General features: G+C 38.2%; 1 protein-coding gene across 1 annotated transcript in view; it reads left to right on the plus strand.

Annotated features, from left to right (window-relative positions):
• TRPC3 (transient receptor potential cation channel subfamily C member 3) overlaps nt 1–22,993 on the plus strand; it is a 1,904,470-nt gene that overhangs the window by 564,677 nt on the left and 1,316,800 nt on the right. The window contains exon 2 of the mRNA XM_044061528.1: nt 20,215–20,986. Coding sequence (XP_043917463.1) covers nt 20,215–20,986 — 772 coding nt within the window. The remainder of the gene's footprint in view (nt 1–20,214; nt 20,987–22,993) is intronic.

Below are 22,993 nucleotides of genomic sequence, written 5' to 3' on the forward strand. Positions count from 1 at the left end.
ATCAGATGCAATTTAAAACAGTAAAAAGCATTTTAAATACTAAAGCACAGTGACATCATTTCCTTTCTCAGGGCAGTGAGCACTGCTTACTCAAACCACACCCCCCTTAACACAAACACAGAACAAGCACACAGCCCAGCTCAGAATACATATAAAATGAAATTGTGAGCATAAATTAAGCTTTAAATTATCCATGAGAAAAAATAAAAATGTAAAAATATCTTATAAAAAGTACATATGTATATCTGAATAAAGCAATTACTCCTATAAAAGCTGAAAGACACAACAACATACTCTAACTTTACCCTTCCAGTGCTTTTAACTTTAAAATACTAGAAATAGAGAGACTGTCATTAAGTCCTGGCCAAAACTAAGAATTTAAATGCAGCTGCCAGGATAATTCTCTCTTTTGCCCCCCCCCCCTTTCAGACACAGATAAAATATTTGATATAATAAACTTGAAAGTACGTCTTACATTCAGTGAAATATGTTTAGCTAAGGCATTTGTTTCACAAACATCACGAATATTACGAACGTGTTCACTTATCATATTTTTCAATTTTCGTTCCGTCTTCCCCACATAGAAACAGTTACAGTCCATACATAACGCAAGATAGACTACCTTTCAGTGGTACAACTACATCTACCAGGAATTCTTATTTTCATCTTGTTAACAATAAATTCACTCCCTTCCAAAATATAGGGACAAAACTTACATCGACCACATTTAAACATATGTCCAACAGTAGTTCGAGATTGTTGATGTTCAAAAAGGCATTTCAAATTAAAACCTTTCCTATAAATACAAGAGGGGCTATCTCCCACTAATTCTCTTAAATCTTTGTCATTACTAATAAAGTGCCAGTTTTTAACAAGAATGTTTTTAATAACAAAAAAGTAATTTGAAAACATTGTAGAAAAACTGGACTGATAGTTAATACTATCCCTCTGTTGTGGTGTTTGTTCAACATTAAGGGAAGCCACTCTAATTTGTTCTGTTTGTGGTATAATAGGACTCACAATTGCATTTTCTCACAATTTCATTTTATATGTATTCTGAGCTGGGCTGTGTGCTTGTTCTGTGTTTGTGTTAAGGGGGTGTGGTTTGAGTAAGCAGAGCTCACTGCCCTGAGAAAGGAAATTATGTCACTGTGCTTTAGTATTTAAAATGCTTTTTACTGTTTTAAATTGCATCTGATGAAGTTCCTGTAATTTTAGCTTTGTGACGAAAGTGCTTATTTTGTGGAGAATAAATCATTTTGTGGATTTCTACTTCTGGTCTGCATTGTGTTTGCCTTTCTGTGTTTTAGATTTATGCAGCCTCTCCTCCCAGGTTGAAAATCACTCTATTAAGTGTATCTGTGATGCAGTGGATGCATCATTTAGATTGGTCATACTTGGGTGAGGACACACCACTTACTGGATCATGCAATAGCTGCTGCTCAGACATCTAACTAAGGCGGTATTTAAGAAGCTGGAGCGAAGCAGGAAGACAAAACAGTCAGTGAAAGAGCTGTTTCAACCCCCCCCCCAACATATGTAGTAGAAATTACCATACTAAATGTTGGTCCTTCCACTGAGGGCTGAACAAGAGTAGTCAGAAAAAGGGGAAGAAAAGCCATTTTAAAAGGAAATGACAAGCTGAGTAATATGGAAAGCTTGGGGACCTTAGATTCAGGAAACTGGAATAATGTTCACAGGGGACAATGCATCAGTATCAAGGAGGTGATGGGTTTGATCTTATTCATACAAGCTTTCAAACAAACCTCTCACCAGGTATTGTGCATATCCTCACAAACAACATCAAAGTGATGTGGTACATCAACAAGCAGGGAGAAACTTGCAGTTAGCTCTTGTGTAAGCTGGACAAGGATGCATGGTATGGGAAAGATAGGACCTGTTTTGCTGCCTCAGAATATGGCCCTTTTGGTCTAAATTAAGTGCTCACTCATGCACCCCAAATAATGCCCCTGTGTTTGACCACTGGGATATTCTAGCACTCATCTTGTTTACACAAATGTTTTCCAAGGGTTTCCTTGCTATCTTGAGGGAGGCTAGGAAACCAACTGTAAGGAAGTCATAAATGACAAAATGCAAAAGTTACTTCATGTAGTGCTAAAGAGTGGCCTTAGACCTTAACCAGTCTTTAGTGTCCTTGGCCTTTAAATATCTCTCTGACCTTTACAAATAAAGATCATCTTATGCCTGTCTGTTGTCTCTGACTGTCTACCATAGGATACTCCTTACTTCCTGTCACTAGTAAAACCATTTCTTACAGAGGTTTTACACTTGAGGCCCCACAAGAAAGTAATCTCTTCTCCACTAGACCTCAGTTTTGTGGTATAAAAATTGACAATACCACCATCTGAGCTAGCAGCTGCAGCACCCCCTCAAATACCTAACTTGGAAAACTATTTTCTTCGCAGCTATTAAACCTTCCAGGAAGATATCAGAATTATAGACCACCATGTGCAAGAAAACCTTTCTTGTTTTCCACAAGGGATCCTTCAGCATCAACTTCACTTTCATGCACAAGCTGGTAGCAGGAGTCTTGATAAGTTAGGCCATTAACCTCCATTTGGTCTATCCTATCCATACGATTATGGGAGAAAGGCTCTTGTACATCTTTAATGTACATAGGTCATTCATAGTTAACTTAGAGAGCGGTAAGGAAATCAGATCGATTATTCATAGCCTTCACAAAGGATAGGGAGGGCAGGGCTGTTTTAAAACTGACTATCTCACAATGTCTGGCTTGCTGTATCTCTTTCTTTTATTGTCTCAGTGATATAACTGTACCAGGGCAGGTAACAGCCAGCTCCACAAGAGCAACTGCAGTACTATGTCCTTCCTTAAAGCAACTACCAGATCATCTGTTCACACCTTTTCCAAAGATTAAAACCTATACATTACTTCTAGACATACCTCTCAACCATACCAAATCACTTGGTTATTTCCAGGTTTTGGGTCCAAATAATGTGGTGCCATGATTACCGAGTGGCACCCCTTAATTTCCAAATTTCCCAGCCTTTTTTAAAAAAATTTTCTGTGTTTTTTTTTAGAACTGACATCATTGCGCAGAGGCGTGCACGGTGACGTCAGCTTTGTGAGCAGTCTGCCAGCCTGTTGGAATTTGTCTGAGGCTGATGAATCCACTCCATTCCTTCCTGTTGTATAATTAACTTAATATTCCCTTCCCAAGTACTTCCAAGTTCTCACATGTACACAATCCTTTCCTTCCTGTTTTACTGTGTATAATTAATTATTAACTTCATTTTCCATACCCTAAGAGTTCCAAGTACTTCCAAGTTCATTCCCACGTAACACAACAAGTAACAAGGAACGTCATTTCTCTCACTCACTCACTATGTTAGTTGTTATGTTGTCTCAATCATTATCTCACTATTTAAAAAAAATTTTTCTTTTAGTTTAGTTTTATTAAATTTAGAGTAATAAGTATTTGTCCAGCTAGCTGATAAGCCAAACATAGTGTGAACAGAGGCAGAGAGTGTGTCGTTATTTTGACACTTTAAATAAATAAAAATGCCCAAAAGGTTTTTTGAAATTTTCTGAGGGAAAGGCAAATGCAAAACAAGTGCAACATGCACCAACCCAGCCAAGCCCTTCCTTTGTCCCACACTCCTGAGCTGGGAGCTCACTAAGTAAGGAAGCAGTAAAAACAGAGACAACACAGTATATATTTTTCAACAGCAATCAGTCTTCACACAGACACGTCTTCGTTCGTGTATTTATTATCCATCCTGATTCAGGATGGATAATAAAACACACAAAATACTAATGAAGATGTGCCTGTCATGCGTGGTGTTGTTAATGTTACCGTGTCAAGTTAACCAGACCAGAACAGAATGGATCATCTATTTTGCAGAGTGCAGCAGACTAGTTATCTAGGCGCGTGCCTACCTTGCCAGCCTGAGTGAGTGCTGTGAGTGAGAGATGGAGACTAGACCATTTGTTTACATTTTACACTTTGCAAGTGCTGGTCTCGTCCTCACTCACGCACCTAGCATACTGCAACTGGCCTGTCGGGGATAGATATAAACAGAGAGAGGGATGGGTGGGGCAGACGCATGCAAAACAGTTTTGAAGTTGAACTAGTTGAACAACCAGGGGTACAAGTAACAGTTATGGAAGGGAAGAAGTGGAAAAACAGACTCAGAGCTGTGTGGCAGTCAGTAATAGATTAGATACTAGTACTACTAGTCTAGCAGCAGCAGGCAATTTTTTTATATAAAATAAGTATGTGTGTGTGATGGTCGGTGACCCCTGATCCACTTGAAGTTCCTGAACCAACCCTGGACTCCCCCGGCACCCCGGCACTGGCAGCAGTGCCACAGTCAGACTAGAGAGGCTCAGAGAGCAACAAAACAAGAACTGTTTGCAAGTGCAACTGAAGTAAAGGTTAAGAACGCAACAACATAAGCAGACTCGGAGCTGTGTGGCAGTGATCATCATGAAAAAAATTTATTTCTTCTACTGCTACTTCTTCCCCTGGCTCCTCTTCCACCACCAGCAGGTAAAAAAAGTAAAATTATTATTATTATTATTACTGGAACAAGAAGTTTTTTTTTTTTTTTTTTTAGAAAATGTTTTTCTTTTATTTTCATAATCTAAAATGCATGCAGCCAAAATTACAGATGTGTTACTTACTAATGTATAAGAGATCAAACTAAGGCAAATTATCCATAATCCAGTGGAGGCAGAACAGGTACTATCCGTTCCATTGTCAGCAGGTACTGACAGTGTGACACATTATGCTGTACTGTACATAATCATTACAAAAATATAAAGGTGGCCTTGTTGCATTTCCCAGCTATTTTGAGGGGTGGGTGACTAAACGTTTTTACATTATTTGTTGTTAGTGGCAGTTTTATGTGAATAAAATAGATGAACTGCAATACAGAATTTATAATTGACTAAGATAACTTTATTTTAGGTTTTAGTTTTATACAAGTTCAAATGTTCAGTGTTATTTTTCTAAAAGAATATTGTATTTTTGTTTTGCACAAGTTCAAATATTAATATAAATAAAACAGTATTTTGTGTTCTTATTTTGTGTTTCATGATCATATTTTGGTTGTCTGTTCTTCAATTTGCATTTAAAATCTGGTATCCCACAATTCCATTGGAGTGGGCGGGACTGCATAATTATGCATGTCAATTTTATGTTAATCAGCATACAGATTTGTACCTATTTTTCATGGGCTTTGTCCAGATTTTTGATGTTTCCAGGTTGAGAGGTATGCTTCTAGAGCCAGGGCAATGTTTGCCATGGCCATTCTACAAAGACTGCTACAAACAATATCTCAGGACCAGCCCCCCAGTAGTCCATTAACATTGGGAATTTAACCAAATGTTAGCATTACTCAGTGAATAGTATGATAAGCATAGCTGAGTTGTGTAAGAACTTACTATAACTGTAGATGTTTGAGTATATTCACTTTGTACTGCTACTTCCGCTACTACCGCTCTGTTTCCTACCAATATTCCCCCTGGGATTGTGGTAGGTACCCAGTTACCTCCTCTCTCTCCTGTCCCCTCTTCTACCTATACAAGTTGCCTCTTTCCTCAAGTTTACCTAGTATATGGAAAGGGAGCTCTGATTTGCTGCCATTGTTGGGGAATATGTTGACTGAGTGGCTAGTGTTCTGTCATCTTACAAGACCCCTAGAACTGACTGGCACAAGACATAACTATAGATGGCATAGGCAGAAATATCTCCTATATCACAGATGTGCTGATGTCCAGGTGGGGAGTGTCTACCCAAACAAAAGAGGGAAGGGAAAAAGTTTGTGGAAGTCAGACCGGACATTGGACCTTCTGCAGCAGAATCCCAAGAGTTATCATTATTGCAAGAGTGAACTTAGTCAAACACCTTCAGTTATGGTAAATTCCTATGTAACTGTACTTTATATTTCCATATTATAACCTTAGATAGGCACATTTCCCCTATAATAGGCATAAACCTTGATAAGCTACCACTCCATTTTAAAATTGCAATTCTAAGCAGTAACACCAAATGTTATCCTGTTCATAATAAAACAGTCCCATTTTTAGCAAAGATGAGATAGATTAAACATATCTTATCACTGTGAGTGAAGTGAGCCAAACCTCTCCCTGAGCATCAATCCCTTAAGGAAACAAGAAACTCTCCAACCTGCCAATCCTGTGCTAGGGTTTGGGAAACTGCCCTGTCCAATAGTGCTGTCTCTACCCCAAGCCAAGAAATAGAGCCAGACCTCTCCCTGAGCATCAATCCCTTAAGGAAACAAGAAACTCTTCAACCTGCCAATCCTGTGCAAGGGTTTGGGAAACTGCCCTGTCCAACATTGCTGTCTCTACCCCAAGCCAAGGAATAGAGCCAAACCTCTCCCTGAGCATCAATCCCTTAAGGAAATAAGAAACTCTCCAACCTGCCAATCCTGTGCTATGGTTTGGGAAACTGCCCTGTCCAACGTTGCTGTCTCTACCCCAAGCCAAGGAATAGAGCCAAACCTCTCCCTGAGCATCAATCCCTTAAGGAAACAAGAAACTCTCCAACCTGCCAATCCTGTGCTAGGGTTTGGGAAACTACCCTGTTCAATATTGCTGTCTCTACCCCAAGCCAAGGACTAGAGCCAAACCTCTCCCTGAGCATCAATCCCTTAAGGAAACAAGAAACTCTCCAACCTGCCAATCCTGTGCTTGGGTTTGGGAAACTGCCCTGTCCAACATTGCTGTCTCTACCCCAAGCCAAGGAATAGAGCCAAACCTCTCCCTGAGCATCAATCCCTTAAGGAAACAAGAAAGTATGTTTACTACAGCTATAGTGTGTAAAGACTTTATATGTTTAACATCTCCAGGTTTTAAATTATACTCCCTAGTCAGGCCAGCCAGCAGCCAAAGTATTCCCTTCTCCCAACTGCCATACCTTCCCCTCTCACAGCCTCTCATTTTTACTCATGTTTTTCCCTCCTTTATACCCTTATACCATCTAGCCCTACAAGTAGCCATGGTTGCAATACATCCTTTGGCCACTAGGTGGCACCCCCTTCCTACGCCCATCTCCTTTATCATCCACCCAACTATCTTAACATTTAACTCTCAGGCACACTGACTTCTCCTAAAATTACCTCTCTTGTAGTCCCAAACTATCTTTCTACTTTCTACTGTATATCCCTCAACTGCCCAGCATAGTATCTCCCATACACTTAGCTGGGCAGGCAGAACTCCACTGATTTTTTTTTCATAGAGTCAGTCCTTCACTGGCTTTACCCGCTCTGTTCGCCCTGCGGGCTCACTCCACTCCCCTACCCTGCCCCCAATTCTCACCCACCCCCACTACTCCTACATTTATACACCCTGACGACTCCCACATCCATAAAACCAACCACATGATAACCTCTTAAAGATATACAACCAGACACCTTAACAATTACTTAATCAGCACTCTTCCTCCACAATAACCTGTTTATAATACTCCATTATGACATATACCTCCCCATTGCTTATGTTCCTACTATTATTCTCACTTCTAACTGTTCTATCCATACCTTATCTTTTTACACTCTATGAACACCTGAACTGCCTAGGATTCCAGTACCCCATAAGACAAACCTCCACACCCATACTTGTAGTCTCTCATAGCCAGAATAACGTACCCAGCACTTCAAACTACCTACCAGCTAAATATCATAGACTGACTCACATTAAATGTCATAACTCAAGGGATAGGAAATTCCAGAACCTAATATTTAAACTTCTAAAATCTGTACTGAGACTACAAGTTCACTCCTTAATAGATGGTGATATCCATCCAAATCCAGGCCCAAATTCTACTACAACTATAGAGCCTCACATTACAACCCCTGCTAACTCACATTTGCTTACTAGACCCTCTAAATCACTACTAATAGCCCATCGTAATATTCAGAGCATTAACAATAAGGTTGCCCACCTGCATGCTCCCATGGATGTCCATTCATTTGACATCCTATGTCTCACTGAAACATGGCTCAAGGCAACAACACCAGACAATGAGGTAATACCACCTGGATATAATATCTTGAGACTAGACCATAAAGCTAAAAAGGGTGGTGGCATAGCTATACTATACAAATCTGGTTTACAAATAACCTCCATAGAATCTAATCCACCCCTAGCCAGTAATACAGAAATCCTTATTTCCAAAATTCAGCTTAATAAACATAAATATATCTATATCATCTGTATTTATCTTCTCCCAGGTAAAAACACTAACACCCTAGAGAATATCCTTAGTTGGCTGTCCACAAACTACCCACAGGAAACCATAGTACTTGGAGACTTTAATATCAATTGGAAGAGTTGTACCACAGAACAGCCTTCTACCCATATAAACCTTTATGGTTTTACTCAAACCATTACATCCCCCACAAGGACTAATAAAGTTAACAAGGAAAGCACCCTTGATTGGATCCTCATAAATAGTCACCACCAAAATTACATAGTAGGAACCCTCCCCGAAGACATAAGTGACCATTCTCTTACCTTCTTAATTAGAAATAAGAGTGACATTCCAAACCCAACCACATATAGGACAATAAGATCCAACAAATATTTCAACCCTGATACCTTTCAAACAGAACTTAAAGCATGTGACTGGTCTCCCCCGAAACAACTACCATTAGAAGAAGCAGTTATGTATTTCAGTTCTAAATTCTTAACTGTTCTTGACCACCATGCACCAACTCGTACAATTAGAACTAGAGTTAAACCAGCCCCATGGCTTTCTAAAGCAACTAAACAAAAAATTCTCCTTAGAAACAAAGTCTGGGCAAACTGGCACACTACTAAAGACCCAGCAGATCAATTAGACAGCTAAGAAATGAAACAAAAAAAAGCCATACAGTTGGACAAAAGCAATTCTTACTTTCAGCTCCAACAAACCCACCAAAACAAACCTCAGAAATTCTGGTCAGGCATTAATAAACTTCTACACCCAGGTCAATCACTCACACTCACCCCCTCAGGTTCTGATCACAGTAGTCATAAGCAAATAGCCAACACCTTCAATACTTTCTTCACAGAGACCATTCAATCACTTGCCAATCAGCTGTCCCCTGACACCTCATCTTCGACCACCTCAAACTCTAACACATCCCAATCATTTCACTTTCAACCTGTTCCCACATCCCTTATCTGTACCCTAATTCAAAAACTTAAACTTACCACCCTCTCAGCAGATCTACTACCTGCAGAATACCTACAAAAAGCTGCAAAAGCCATAGCCTACCCCATATCCATCCTGATTAATAGAACCATTACTGAAGGTAACGTTCCATCAATCTGGAAATTTTCATATATCATCCCCCTGCATAAAGGCGGTAACTCCAATGAATTGGAACTGCCTTCCACACTATACATTGTATATATTCTATGATGACTTTTTTTTCAAAACCTTACTTAAAATGTTTTTATCATATTATTCTTTAGACTTTTTCATGACCTTATTTAAAAATGTGTATCTTTTATTTTTATTATTATTATATTTCTCTTCTTTTCTGTTTTGTCATTTTATATGTTGTTATTGTTTTTTATCTATATTGTTTTGCACATGGAGCTTTTCTCCCCCGGCCTCTACTGAAAATGGACATGTATCCAGCTAGACTAGCCTGGTCAACAAATGTAAAATAAAAAAATAAAAAAAATAAATAAATAAATTATCAAATTATAGACCTATAGCCATATTATCTCCACTGGCAAAAATCATGGAGAAATGCATTCACAAACAGCTGTTAAACTTCCTTTTAGAAAACAACTTATTAGCTAACAGCCAGCATGGTTTTAGACCATTTCATAGCACCACCTCTGCTCTTTTATCCTTCTCTGATCACATTAATGAATATCGGAATAATGAGCTTCTATCCTCCGCCCTCTTTATTGATTTGTCAAAAGCATTCGACATGGTAAACCACAAACTATTCATTAACATACTCAAAAACCTGTCACTAGATACATTGGCTATACACTGGTTCCAATCCTACCTAAACAGCAGGCAACAGGCTGTATTATGGGAGAATAACTTATCTTCTAACCTCCCGATTACCCTTGGTGTCCCTCAAGGCTCCATACCAGGACCACTCTTATTTTCTATATTTATAAATGATCTACATTCTGCAATACCTCAGGTTACCTGTATCCAATATGCAGATTATCCAACATTAATATGCTCAGCCACTTCTCCATCAGATCTTCAGTCACTAACCCAGAATGTGTTTAATTCAGTTGAAAAATGGCTTCTACACCAATGTCTTATCTTGAGCCCCCAAAAGACAAAGCTTCTACTATTTACTCCCTCCCACCCGTAGATCCTCCCCAGTTAATTGTACTGTTACATCAAGTAATAGTACTATTATCTCTCTGGATCTCACTACAAAACTACTTGGGGTACTAATAGATAGCAACCTTACCTTTGATTCCCATATAAACAGTACTATAAAAACAGTCAACAAGAAACTAGGTTCCCTCTATAGGGTCAAACCCTTTCTAACCCCACTAGCCAGGTCCACTATTGCCCATACCCACTTAATCTCTACCCTGCTATATGCCTTGCCTCCCCTATATATATACTAAACTATGTAAAAGCAACTTGAGCAAGCTGACCATCTCCTACAATAACATTGCCAGATTTGCAACTGGGTCTTCCTACAGAACTCATCATTGTCACAATCTTAAACAGCTAGGTTGGTTAGAGCTGCCAAATCTTTTAATATTTAACCAACTAACAGTTGCCCACAAGATCCTGTATCAATCAATCATGACAAATCTTATTACCCCTATAGCAACCTAAAGAACTTACGCTCATCTAATAAACAACTTGTGCAAATATGTAAAACTAACAATTTAGCTGGTGACTCTCTGTTCTCCAACACTCTTGGCAAAACCTGGAACTCTCTTCCCAGTGATCTAACCTCCCTGACCTCAAGCACCCTATTTAAAAGCAAACTGAAACCATACCTTAAAGCACAATGGTTATGCCCCTGTGCTAACCCTGACTAGCTACCTCACCTACTAATGGGTATTACTCGTCTTATCTGCATGTGCTAGATACTTTTCTGTTACCTAAAAGGAGTATGCATCTGTACAGTTGAAAAATGTTTACTTGTGATTTCATTGCTATGACTAACTATACCAGATATGTGCTAAATTTGTGAGTAAAATTACAAAGTAAAGTAAAAAAACTGTAATGTTCCTCAATTTTACTTGTAATTTCTCTCTTACTGTAAATAATATTGTAAATGTGGAGCTTTTCTCCCCGGGCCTCTACTGAAAATGGACATGTATCCAGTTGGACTAGCCCGGTCAACAAATGTAAAATAAAATAAATAAATAAATAAATAACATCATAATTCAAACCGGTGCTGGTGGAAATTGGGCTACTGTTGGCCGAAGGAGAGGAAAGGAAGAAATGGAAACAGATGATCCGCTGTGGCGACCACCTAACGGGAACAGCCGAAAGAGAAGAATTCAAACCAATTATTCTTAGGATGTCACACCCACTTATTGCAAAGGCTGTTCTCTACCAAAAATAACTAAAAATATAGCCCTAACTCCACCATTAAAACTCAAATAAAAATCTTCTATGCTTGCCTCAATAGTCAGACGTATATTTGATCAGTCTATATCATCAAACTAAAAAATATAGTGATTAATCTCACAGTGGTAAAAAGTGGGTTCTGGTCTAATTCTATCAGTTCAAAATGCCCCATCACTGGTAGCCATTTTCCATGCACTAGCCTTGCCTTTTGCATCTAGAGGAATATGTTCATATATCTTAATTGCATCTTTTAGATATATTATAAAGTCTAAGTCATTATGAATCACAGGCATAATAAAAATATGCTTTAGCTGTTATAAAATCATTTGTCACCTATGCAAAAAATATTAGCAATAAATAACCCACTCAGATCAGTATTACTTCCTTTTATACATATTGAAAAACTAATAAAATGCCCTGGCTATATCAGCTGGAAATTATATTTAGTTAAACTATCAGAGGCTTTAACTCATTAACACCTCTATAGTATGGAAGACTATTTAGCATGATGGTTAAGGTCTTCACCTCTCATACAAAATATACAAGGATTAATCCTGACGTCTGGCAAATGCCTATATGGAATTTGCATTTTTTCCTACATCTCTGTGGGGTTCCTTCCACCTCCCTCTCCAAAAAAAAAAAAAAACACACATGCTGAGTATTTCTGGCCTGCGTTTTTGCCCTACATCTCTGTGGGGTTCCTTCCACTCTCCCTTCAAAAAAAAAATAAATAAAAAAAACATATGCTGAGTATTTCCATCTTAGACCCACCTAAGAATGGAGTTGTGGGACTCAGCACAGACTCCAGGTGGTACTGTATAGGGGGAAAGAGTGGTATAGGCCAAACCCTTTGGGCATCCACTGTGGTACACAATATCCTAAAGATAGCAGAACATGGATCACAGACTGCATGCTGTGGCAGCGCTAGCCACTTGACAGTGTAAAATATAGCTCTAGGTAATTCTAATGTCACAGAATGGGCTGATAAGTAGGTTAAGTACCCAACCTACTTTCACCTATGCCAGGGCCCCATGCTAATGGTGGGAGGGGCTTGTGCATGCCATAAAGCCCAGCAGCTCTGGGTCAATAAGCTACTGGTTGGTGTCCAGTTACCCAGCTTGGGACAGCTTTGTTGAGCAAAAGCTGGATGTAAAACCAATCAACCTACCAAACGTGAACTAAGAATTGCTATGCTCAGTGTAAGCTCACTGACAGGACGGAGCTTGGAAGTCGATGACATGATGGTATGGAGGAGGCTGTACATTCTATGTATACAGGAGACATGGTGGAAAGGCAGTACAGCAAAGCCGCTTGGCTTGGGATCCAGAGTCTACTACTAAGGAGCAGGGCAGAGTAGAAATGATGCGGGAACTGTAGTGAGGAAGAGGCTTCAGGAAACAGTGAGGGCTGTCATCAGAATTAGTGACAGACTCATTTCAATCAGACTCTAGTACAATGATAGGTCAGTATTCATAATCTCAGCCAGTTCCCCACAGCAGGGTTGTGATAGTTAGGAAAACAGTGCATTTGTAGGACCTATTACATGAAGCAGGACAACATGAATTGATGTTGATAATGGGTGACCTGAATGCACATATTGGGACAGACAGACAGAAAAGTATATGAGGACTGCCTTGGTCCACATCGGTGGGGAGGGGTAACAGGAATAAAGAAGGAGAGTCCATTATAGTGATGGTAACCAACACATGGTTCGGCAAGACAGACACTCACAAGATCACTTACAAGACTGACCAACATGTAACTTCCACCTTGTAAGGAGAGGGCAGGGGAGTAGAATCAGCAATTGCAAAGTCATCCCCAGTGAAACAGTCAGCCTAGAGCATAAACCACTGATTGCCACAATCAGTTGCAAGCAGTGGTCAGAGAAGGGTCTAAGGTCAACAGAGATCAAGCTGAAGACCAGGAAGTTGCTTGGAGAGAAAGCACAACAGCTCAAGGCATAACTCAGAGATCAAGCACCCCAAGAAGAAGAGGAAATAAATGAAGTTGAAGAAGAATGACAGCACCTGACAACAGCATGTGTGACAACTACAGAACATATATGTGGCTGAGCTGCATATGGAAATAAGGTACATAAGGAAAGCTGGTGGTGGAATCTGGAAATTCAGGAAATCATCAAAAGAAAGGAAGAGTTCAGGAAAAAGTGGGAGATAGAAAAGATGGACCAGGCTAGGAAGGAATACTGACTGGCTAACAAAGAGACTAAGAAAGGAGTTGCAATAGTAAAGAACAAGGTATCAGAGGCACTCTACCAGCTTCTGGAAAGTGATTCGGTAGGTTGCATAAAGAAACTATATCAGGTTGCAAGGCAAGGACAGAAACATAAAGAAGGTAGACAGCCTTCATAAGGGGTGCCAGAACAACCTGCTCATCAGTCCACAGGACCTCAAAGGCAGTTAGGAATACTTCCAGCAGCTTCTGAATGAAGAAAACTCCACAGAAGCTGTAGTGTCCCAGACACAGCCTACAGTGAAAGAAAAACAGGAGCCCACCCACAGAAGACTAAAAACAGCACTAAGAAAATTTAAGCCAGGGAAAGCAGCAGGCTCAGATGAGGTCATAGGAGACATGTTAAAGATGCTGCGTGAGAGGCTCAGATGAGGTAATAGGAGACATGTTAAAGATGCTGTGTGAGAGGCTCAGATGAGGTCATAGGAGACATGTTAAAGATGCTGTGTGAGAGGCTCAGATGAGGTCATAGGAGACATGTTAAAGATGCTGCGTGAGATAGGGAAGAAATGGATCCTGATCATACTCATAGTAGTATGGACAGAAATGCATATTGCAGATGACTGGAAAATAAGCATACTAGAAATGTTTAGATGTATCAAACTCCTACCACACTACAGGAAAGTTCTGGAGAGGGTGATTTATAAATGAATACACAGAGTAGTGGAAAGTAAGATGGGAGATGAGCAGTTCGGATTCAGCTCAGGCTGCAGCACAACTGACTCAGTGTTTGCAGTTAAACAGATAGTTGAGAAGAAGCTAGATTTGGCAAAAGCATATGACAAGGTCCCAAGAAAGCTGATTTGGGCAGTCCTGTGGTGGTTCAAAAACCCCAGAAACATTGGTAGAATTACTGCAGGCTATGTAAAAGGACACAATGACTCAAGTATGAACAGTGTTCAGTTTCACAGAGGATTTCCCAGTGGGAGTGGTTGTGCACAAATCTAAAGGTACATGGGATAAAACTGAGTATAGATAAGACAGTTGTAATAACAGCAAATGTGGGAAATCAAAAGAAGCTGATAACTGAGATAAAAGGGGAGATAGTGGAACAGGTTAACAGCTTCAAGTGTTTGGGAGGAGTGATCGAGGAGAAGAAAAGTCTGAATGAGGAGGTCAGAGCTAAAACTAGAGAGGCTGCAGCCAACTGGCACAGAGTGGCGGGGTAACATATGACAGACAAATGACAAAGAATTTGAAAAGTAAGGTGTACAAAGCAATGGTGATAGTACTATTATATAGTACAGAAACCTGGGCAGTAAAGGCAGAGCATTTGAGGAAGCTAGAGGTGATAGAGATGAAGTGCCTGAGAAGGGTGGTAGGATGCACACTGTGGGACAAACAGAGAAATGAGGTCATCAGAGCAGAAGGTGCTCCAATTGCAGAAGAGGCCAAATATAACTGATTATGGTGCTTTGGGTTCATGTGATGAAAAGCAGAAAATAATCTGGTAAAGAAAATTTGGGAGAGACAGGAAGAAGGCAAGAGGAAATGAGGGCATTTAGAAAAAAGGTAGATGGGACTTGGTAAGAGAAGACCTACAACAGTCAGGCTTGAGGGTCCAGGAAAGTAGGATAGTAGCACTGAGTAGAGAGAGAGAGTGAGATGGTGACACTTGGCATAACACCCAGACCCCATATAGAAAATAGAAAAAGGGTGATTGATGATGATGATGATGGTGATGAAGACTTCTATGGTATGGAATATCACACCTCTAGCAGCCAACAAATGTCTTTGCATTTGAACATTTTCTGAAAAATCAACTTAAAAGAATTAAGAAAAACAAATGTAAATATTTTGTGAATGATAAACATTACTGAAACTGTTTAAATAACAATATTATCAGTAAGAAGTAGTCTTTACAGAGATAATAATCAGTGCATTCATAGTCTTTCCATAAATACTATATTATAATATACACACACCCAGAATCATATTTTTGCTAAATTTTCACAAGCAAATTGTCATATATGGAAACTGTACAACCTAGACATATACCATTAGAACACTTTTGTTAACCACAAGCCTTCACATGACAGCAAAAAAATTCCCCTCTGAGAGCATGCTTATTGAGACATTTATAGAAATATGACTATATGTGCTTAACTGTATAATTATCAATATAAATAACGCTGAGTATCTCTCAAGATATGCAGCTTGCAGTACCAATATCAATGACATATTTCTTCAACAATATCTAAGATTTCTTCTGATGGCATGCAATAGTTTGTAAGTCACTTGGGTTTTGAAGAATTAGGTATGTATGAAAATATGAAATTACCTAGTACTTACAATCCACACCTTCACCCTGTGTTGCAAGTCTTTGAGAGAATTTGTGAATCAAACTTAAGATCTGCATTAAGAAGGAATGCAGATAGGGGGCTTCAGTTTCAATAAAGAAGAACATGAAACACTGAAAACATTAAAATCTTCTGACATAAGAATAATGATGCTGGACAAAGGCGGAGGGTTTGTTGTCATGAGTAAGATGAATTATATAGATAGAATGTATAGCATTTTGGTTGAGGAAACTTACAGGCATGTTTCAATAAATGAGCTGCATATTGCCTATCAAAAGATTTCTTTAACATTATACAATATGGTCACACAAGGACAGATTAGTCAGGAGGAATACAACTATTTAAACCTTAAAAATTCTATGGTACCAATTATTTTTGGGGTACCAAAGATATATAAACTAGAAATAGAAATAACCCTCCAATGCTTCCCCGATAGCAACATTTCTTGATCACCATCTAAAACCCTTGGTACAAAAATTCCCACATGTATGCAGATATTCAGAAATGTAAAGAATTGGCCTTTGAAGAGAACTTTACCTTTTTAACCATAAACGGTAAGGATTTATACACTGTAATCCTGCATGGCATAGGGTTACAGCGGTTTACTGAATTCCTAGAAAGTCATACTGAATTGTCCCAGGATAGGATTAATGATTACACAGAGCTTTTAGCAGTTGGTTTTACATAATAATTATATTCATCATGTAGAAAGACAGAGTGCAAAAATACCTGACTTTTTAGAATATATTAATAGTACAACTTTTTTGAGGTTTACATATGAGATTGGGATTGACCGTATCTCATACTTAGATTTTATGCTTGTCAAAGACTATGCTAATAGAAAATTAATTTCTACGATCCACAGGAAGCCAGCCTATTCTAACCCCTTTTTATATTATACTAGTTCTCCATCCTACTGTTCAGGAAAAAAAGCTGTTGTAAAAGGACAATTCGTACGAGCAGCTCGGATGGTTACGAATCACACTGATTTTTTGGAAGAATGTGATAACCTGAAAACTATGTTCATTCCTGAAGTCTTGCACCCTAATGGTGCAGGAAAGAAATCAGAAAATAATTTTAAGTATAGTTTTGTTACCACCTACTCACTCTATTGGGAGAACATTAAGTATATCCCAAATAAGAATTGGACCATAGTTAGGGACAACTAGAGACTGAGAAAAAAAACTAGGGGAGAAGCCTACTGTTATATATATAGAAGAGAGACTAGCCTCAAAAGATATTTTTATCTAAGAAATCATCTTTGGTTTATGACCCAAAACATGATATGCATAGATGTGGGACATGTAACTTCTGTAACAATATATTTGTTTGTGACCAATTTAAAGTAAAAAACAAGAATTTTATTGTAAAAGGGAGATATAATTATTCCAGTAGGAGAATAGTGTATTTGGCCTTATGCCAACAATGTTCGAGTTTCTATGTAAGCAAAACAGAGTGAATGCTTAAGGAAAGAATTCAGGAACATCTATACGAGATCCATAAAAAGAGTAATACAGATGTATTATCCAAACACATAGCTTTCCAGAACATCAGTTTAAATTTGTTGTCTTCGAGCAATTACTGGTAAATCCCAGGGGGACCATGGAGATTGTACTTGGAAGAAAAATAACTCTATTGTCCAGCTGCAGCTCAATGCAGTGCATGCATAAGGACTTAAAGTTTCTTCTATAACTTGCCTATTAAAATTAAAGGTTTTGGGGAGATAAAATATGTTTTATACTATTTAATATCATAAATAATTTATTTTGTATAGTTTATTAAAATACCTATCTAGCTATATTGTGTGATATATTTAGATAAGAAGTTTTTAATTACAGTAGTGTTTTAAGGTTGATTCCTCTTTAAGAAATGTAACAATGATGATCATGTGACTAATTCATTCATTCTTTTAAAAACAGTTCGAACGTTACAATGTTTCATCTGAAGAAGTCTTTGTATTGTCATAAGACAAAAACAACTGTGTAACTTTCTATTATTTAACGTTTAAAATAAATGTCAGTTTGAATTTGCAGTCCTCTTGGCCTTCCATGCTTTGGCTTGGTGAATACGTATGAAAATATTCCTTGTTTTCATAATTACTAACAAGCTAACAATATCGCCAGTATGGTGTAATAGAAATGGTCATTGACAATGCATTTGCTTGTCTCCCACCATGACATTTCATGTCATACCCCTTAATAGCATGTTTGTCTGTCAGTTATGAAAATATGAAAATAACTATAAAGATACAAAGAAGTTGAAAACAATAATTGATTTCTCTACTGCAGGACAATCTTAGTGTCATTTTGTTAATAATGACATTCCTTTTAAAATGCTATCTATTATTAGCTTGCAAGTCACTTAGTTAAAGGAGCCCAACCCATAAAAGGTCTTAATACCATATGGAGCTGTGAATGTTAACTGGAAGTATTGAAAAAGTGGGCTATAGGCTTGAATGATGGAATATACTAATGAGTGATATTTTACAAAACGTTTTCACTTCACTACTGAAATATATGTTTCAAAAGCAACAATGTATATCAGACAGGATGACAAAAAGCCTGTACCAAGTAAAGGAGTAAATAGTGCTGGGGACCTCTTAGGAAGAGGTCTTTTAGATGTATGCACAACGAGGTCTGTGATTATATGCACTAAGGTAGTCTGCGTTTCATTAATGTTATTAAATTTGTTATATATCAGTTCTTGACTTGTATATCAGAAAAGGTTATTTATGTAGTAGTGCAATTGAAATTAAGTATATCTAAGAGAAACAAAATGATTAGTAAGAAATTACATTTTTTAGCACATCAGTGATAGTAAAATAAATGTGTTACGAATAACAACAGATAGTTCATAAGATAAGTGATTTTAGGTATATGCTGCTATAAAAATCTGCTTTGTCAGGTAGTTGAAAAAAATATTCACGGTATAAGGAATCTGTTTATATTTTGAAATGTAATACACATCAGCCCTTTGGGCTGACTATAGATATAAAGTGGAAAGTGACTTTAGGAAAACATTTAAGGCATAATTTATTAATCAATTAATTTATGTTTATGCTGAAGGTGTCTAAAAAGAGTATGTTACAAAGGTCTTGTTTGTCCTCAGGAAGGCTGTTTGGTGAGGCACAAGAGGTTTACCTGTTTTAAATGTTAAAATAAAAATTATGTTTGAACAGTCAACTAACCCCCATTTGGTGGGTGAGGTGAGCACCTACATCACTATAGGGTATCCCTAATGTCTCTTTGCTTGTGCATGCTTTCAGCTATGAGCTATAAGGGCTACTGTTACCACTCTGGGATTTATAAGCCCATGTCAACAGTCCAGTCCATTACAGTGCTGTACAAGCCTCTGCTTGCTTAGTGGTGGCCAGCTGACTGGAACCATTGTTTTCTCCCCTCCCCAGGATGGGTAAGTCAGCATCACAGCTCACTCTCTGCCCCTGCTTCTAGTACCAGAAACACTAGTCATAGTCACATAGGTTATCTGGGCTGTAGTCAGGGCTTTATCCTTGTATGTCACAGAGCTGAGCATTACAATAAAAAAGAAGCTTAGTCTGTGACTTAATTAGTTAAATGCAAACAAATCAACATCATCTGATCATTTTGGGGCCTGCAGATGTATCATTGTATCCTTGTTGAAAATGGTAGTACATAGCTTAAATGTTAAAATCTCCAGAACTCTGCATGGTTAACAAAATACTATAGGTATCCATCCCATTTATCATAAAACAGCAGCCTAGCTGAGAACAGCCTGTTCCAAGAAGTTAGCAGTGGAAAAGTGTGATAAAATTTCAATTTCATTGCAAAGCAGAGATCTGTGAAAAAGTATATGGAGATCTCTTAACATATTGTGATTCCTGGATAGTAAAGTCTATGAAACATTACTGCCCATTGCTATTGTTTTCTTTCTTGCAGATTTGTGAAATAAGTATTAATAACATAAACAAATTTATACAGACATGCACACAAAAAGAACATAAGTAGTCAACAGATGACAGAGAACCATACATTAATGTTTGTATGCTCGTAAGTGAAGCATAGAAAATCATTGCTGAATACTTAATTCTCTTTTTCTGCTTATATTTAGGCCTGTTGGCAGCAATCCTTCCCACAGAAGGACGACTATGTTACGAGAAAAAGGGCGAAGGCAGGCAATTCGAGGTCCTGCGTTCATGTTCAATGATAGGGGAACAAGCTTGACTGCTGAGGAAGAAAGGTTTCTAGATGCAGCTGAGTATGGAAATATCCCTGTTGTGCGTAAGATGCTTGAGGAATCCAAAACCTTAAATGTCAACTCTGTTGACTACATGGGCCAAACCGCTCTGCAGCTTGCTGTTGGAAATGAACATCTGGAAGTGACAGAGCTTCTCCTGAAGAAGGACAATTTGGCACGGATTGGAGATGCTCTGTTGCTTGCTATTAGTAAGGGGTATGTAAGGATAGTTGAAGCAATCTTGAATCATCATGCCTTTGTACTCAGTAAGCGTTTAACCCTTAGTCCATGTGAACAAGAACTCCAAGAGGATGATTTTTATTCCTATGATGAGGATGGGACTAGGTTTTCCCCAGATATCACCCCTATTATTCTTGCAGCTCACTGTCAGAAGTATGAGGTTGTACACATGCTGTTAATTAAAGGAGCAAAGATAGAAAAACCCCATGATTATTTCTGCAAATGCAATGACTGCATGGACAAACAGAAACATGATTCTTTCAGCCATTCGCGGTCAAGAATAAATGCATATAAAGGATTAGCAAGCCCAGCATATTTGTCCTTATCAAGTGAAGATCCTGTTCATACAGCTCTGGAACTGAGCAATGAGCTAGCCAAACTGGCAAACATTGAAAAGGAATTTAAGGTAAGCCCAGTAGAACCATTTCTTAATAGTTTTAATTATGAATGGATTCCTGATGCTTTATTATTTCTCTAGTTAACTTAGTCCTTTTGCAAAAGATATTTTCTTTGTTTATATTTTTTCTTTCAACATCTAGTGTATTGTCAGTTTCAACTGGAAATGGAAAAAATGAAACTTTATGGAAACAAATGGAAGACAACTATATATTAAAGAACAGAAGTATATTTTCCAGTCTTTTTATCCTTGTCATATCAGACCACATTTCCTGCCACATTGCCTACTCTCTTTCCTCAGCTTTTGATATTCCACATGTAACAGATAAGCAAGATTTCAGAATTATGTTGAGAGATCACCTTTATGTTTTGAGCAGAGCCATCAAGAGCTGCACTCTTCTGAAGTGATTAGAAGATGATTGTTCCACTCACCACTAGCTCTTGAGGAAGTGTGCTGAGTTTGCATTCCAAAAGCAGTATATACATCACCACATAACATAATAATTTCTTCCTACCGCGCCAACATTATAAGGGACTTAACCTACCATCTTCCAACCACCTTAAGGCCAGGAAGGTATAAGTATACATTGCTCACCTTAGACAAGGGATAACTGTTTTCGCGATAACTGTTTTATGGATAAACACTTTTTGGCTCTATATAAATGGACTATTCTGCAAAAACATGCAATTTACTTTTGCAGAAAGATGTGGAAGCTTTTATCCCATCCCTCTTTGATTATGTAATAAATCATGATGTCACTGGACATTGAGGTAAAAAGCCCGTTTTAGTTTTGCACTTTCAGGGTAGAGTACCTCACTATACTCATCCACACCCCATCCTTCTTTAAGTGGATTGGTTTACCTTGCAAACACATTTGTGTGCATGTTGGAGGAGGGAGCAAGAAAATCTGACACGCCTCACAGGTCTGTATATTCCTAGAGCAGCAATGGTAATGGAAGCAGCATCAAGAAGGCTACGTCAGAGTCATGTCTTGTTGTGTTACAAGTCAATAAAGCTTCAGCTTATCCAAAACAATCAGTCCAATGCTTAACTCAGTGAAACACTTGGTTGGAAGTGGCTGCCGCTCTGCACCCCTAGACTTATATATATATATATATATATATATATATATATATATATATATATATATATATATATAAACTCCACGATCACATAACCAGGAGAATCACTTCAAGAGCACTCATAGAAATTGCACTGATGGTGATTTCCTATAAAAAAATAACCATCGTGGAAATCAGAATTGTTAAGTGAAGATGTCAGGATGGATCCTCATTGACATATCTGCCAACAAGATGCAGAGAAGCCCAGGGATATACTTGACTCCTCCTTTACCTCACAGATAGTTGTTAGTTTTCATCTTATGTTCTAGTTTTCATCTCTTTCTGCCATATGTTTTTCATACAGTATTTGGTGCATCTATGCACCAACTAAGAAATGTACCTTTTGAAGACTGCATTATTATTATTATTATTATTATTATTATTATTATTATTATTATTGTTATTATAAGTCACAGAAACATCTGTATATTGTTAAGGTCAGGAGTATAGCCAGAACACACAATTGCATACCAGCATGTACAGCAATTTTCAGAATTTAGTCTCCATCGCAAGGTTACTGTTTTGCTACCCAACCTCCAACATGCAGAATGTAATGTGTAATAGTGTAGCAATCCCCATGTAAAAATATATGCTTCAGTACTGAAACAATACATTTTAGAAATTACAGACTTGAGGAAAAAAAGAAAGAAAAGGCTTGAAAGAGACTTGCTTTTGGTTTAGTCTGCTTTGGGGTAATCCTCGGAGCATGCACAGAGCATGCTGATTTTTGTGAATTTGACATTATAACATCAATCTGCTCAGTGTTCGCATAGTGTGCATTCGATGGTTTGTGTGTGTGTGTGTGTGTGTGTGTGTGTGTGTGTGTGTGTGTGTGTGTGTGTGTGTATGTGTGTGTATGTGTGTGTGTGTATATATATATATATATATATATATA

This window comes from Protopterus annectens, chromosome 2.part0, assembly GCF_019279795.1.
Source record: "Protopterus annectens isolate FY-2018-M chromosome 2.part0, PAN1.0, whole genome shotgun sequence".
NCBI classification, from domain to species: domain Eukaryota; kingdom Metazoa; phylum Chordata; order Ceratodontiformes; family Protopteridae; genus Protopterus; species Protopterus annectens.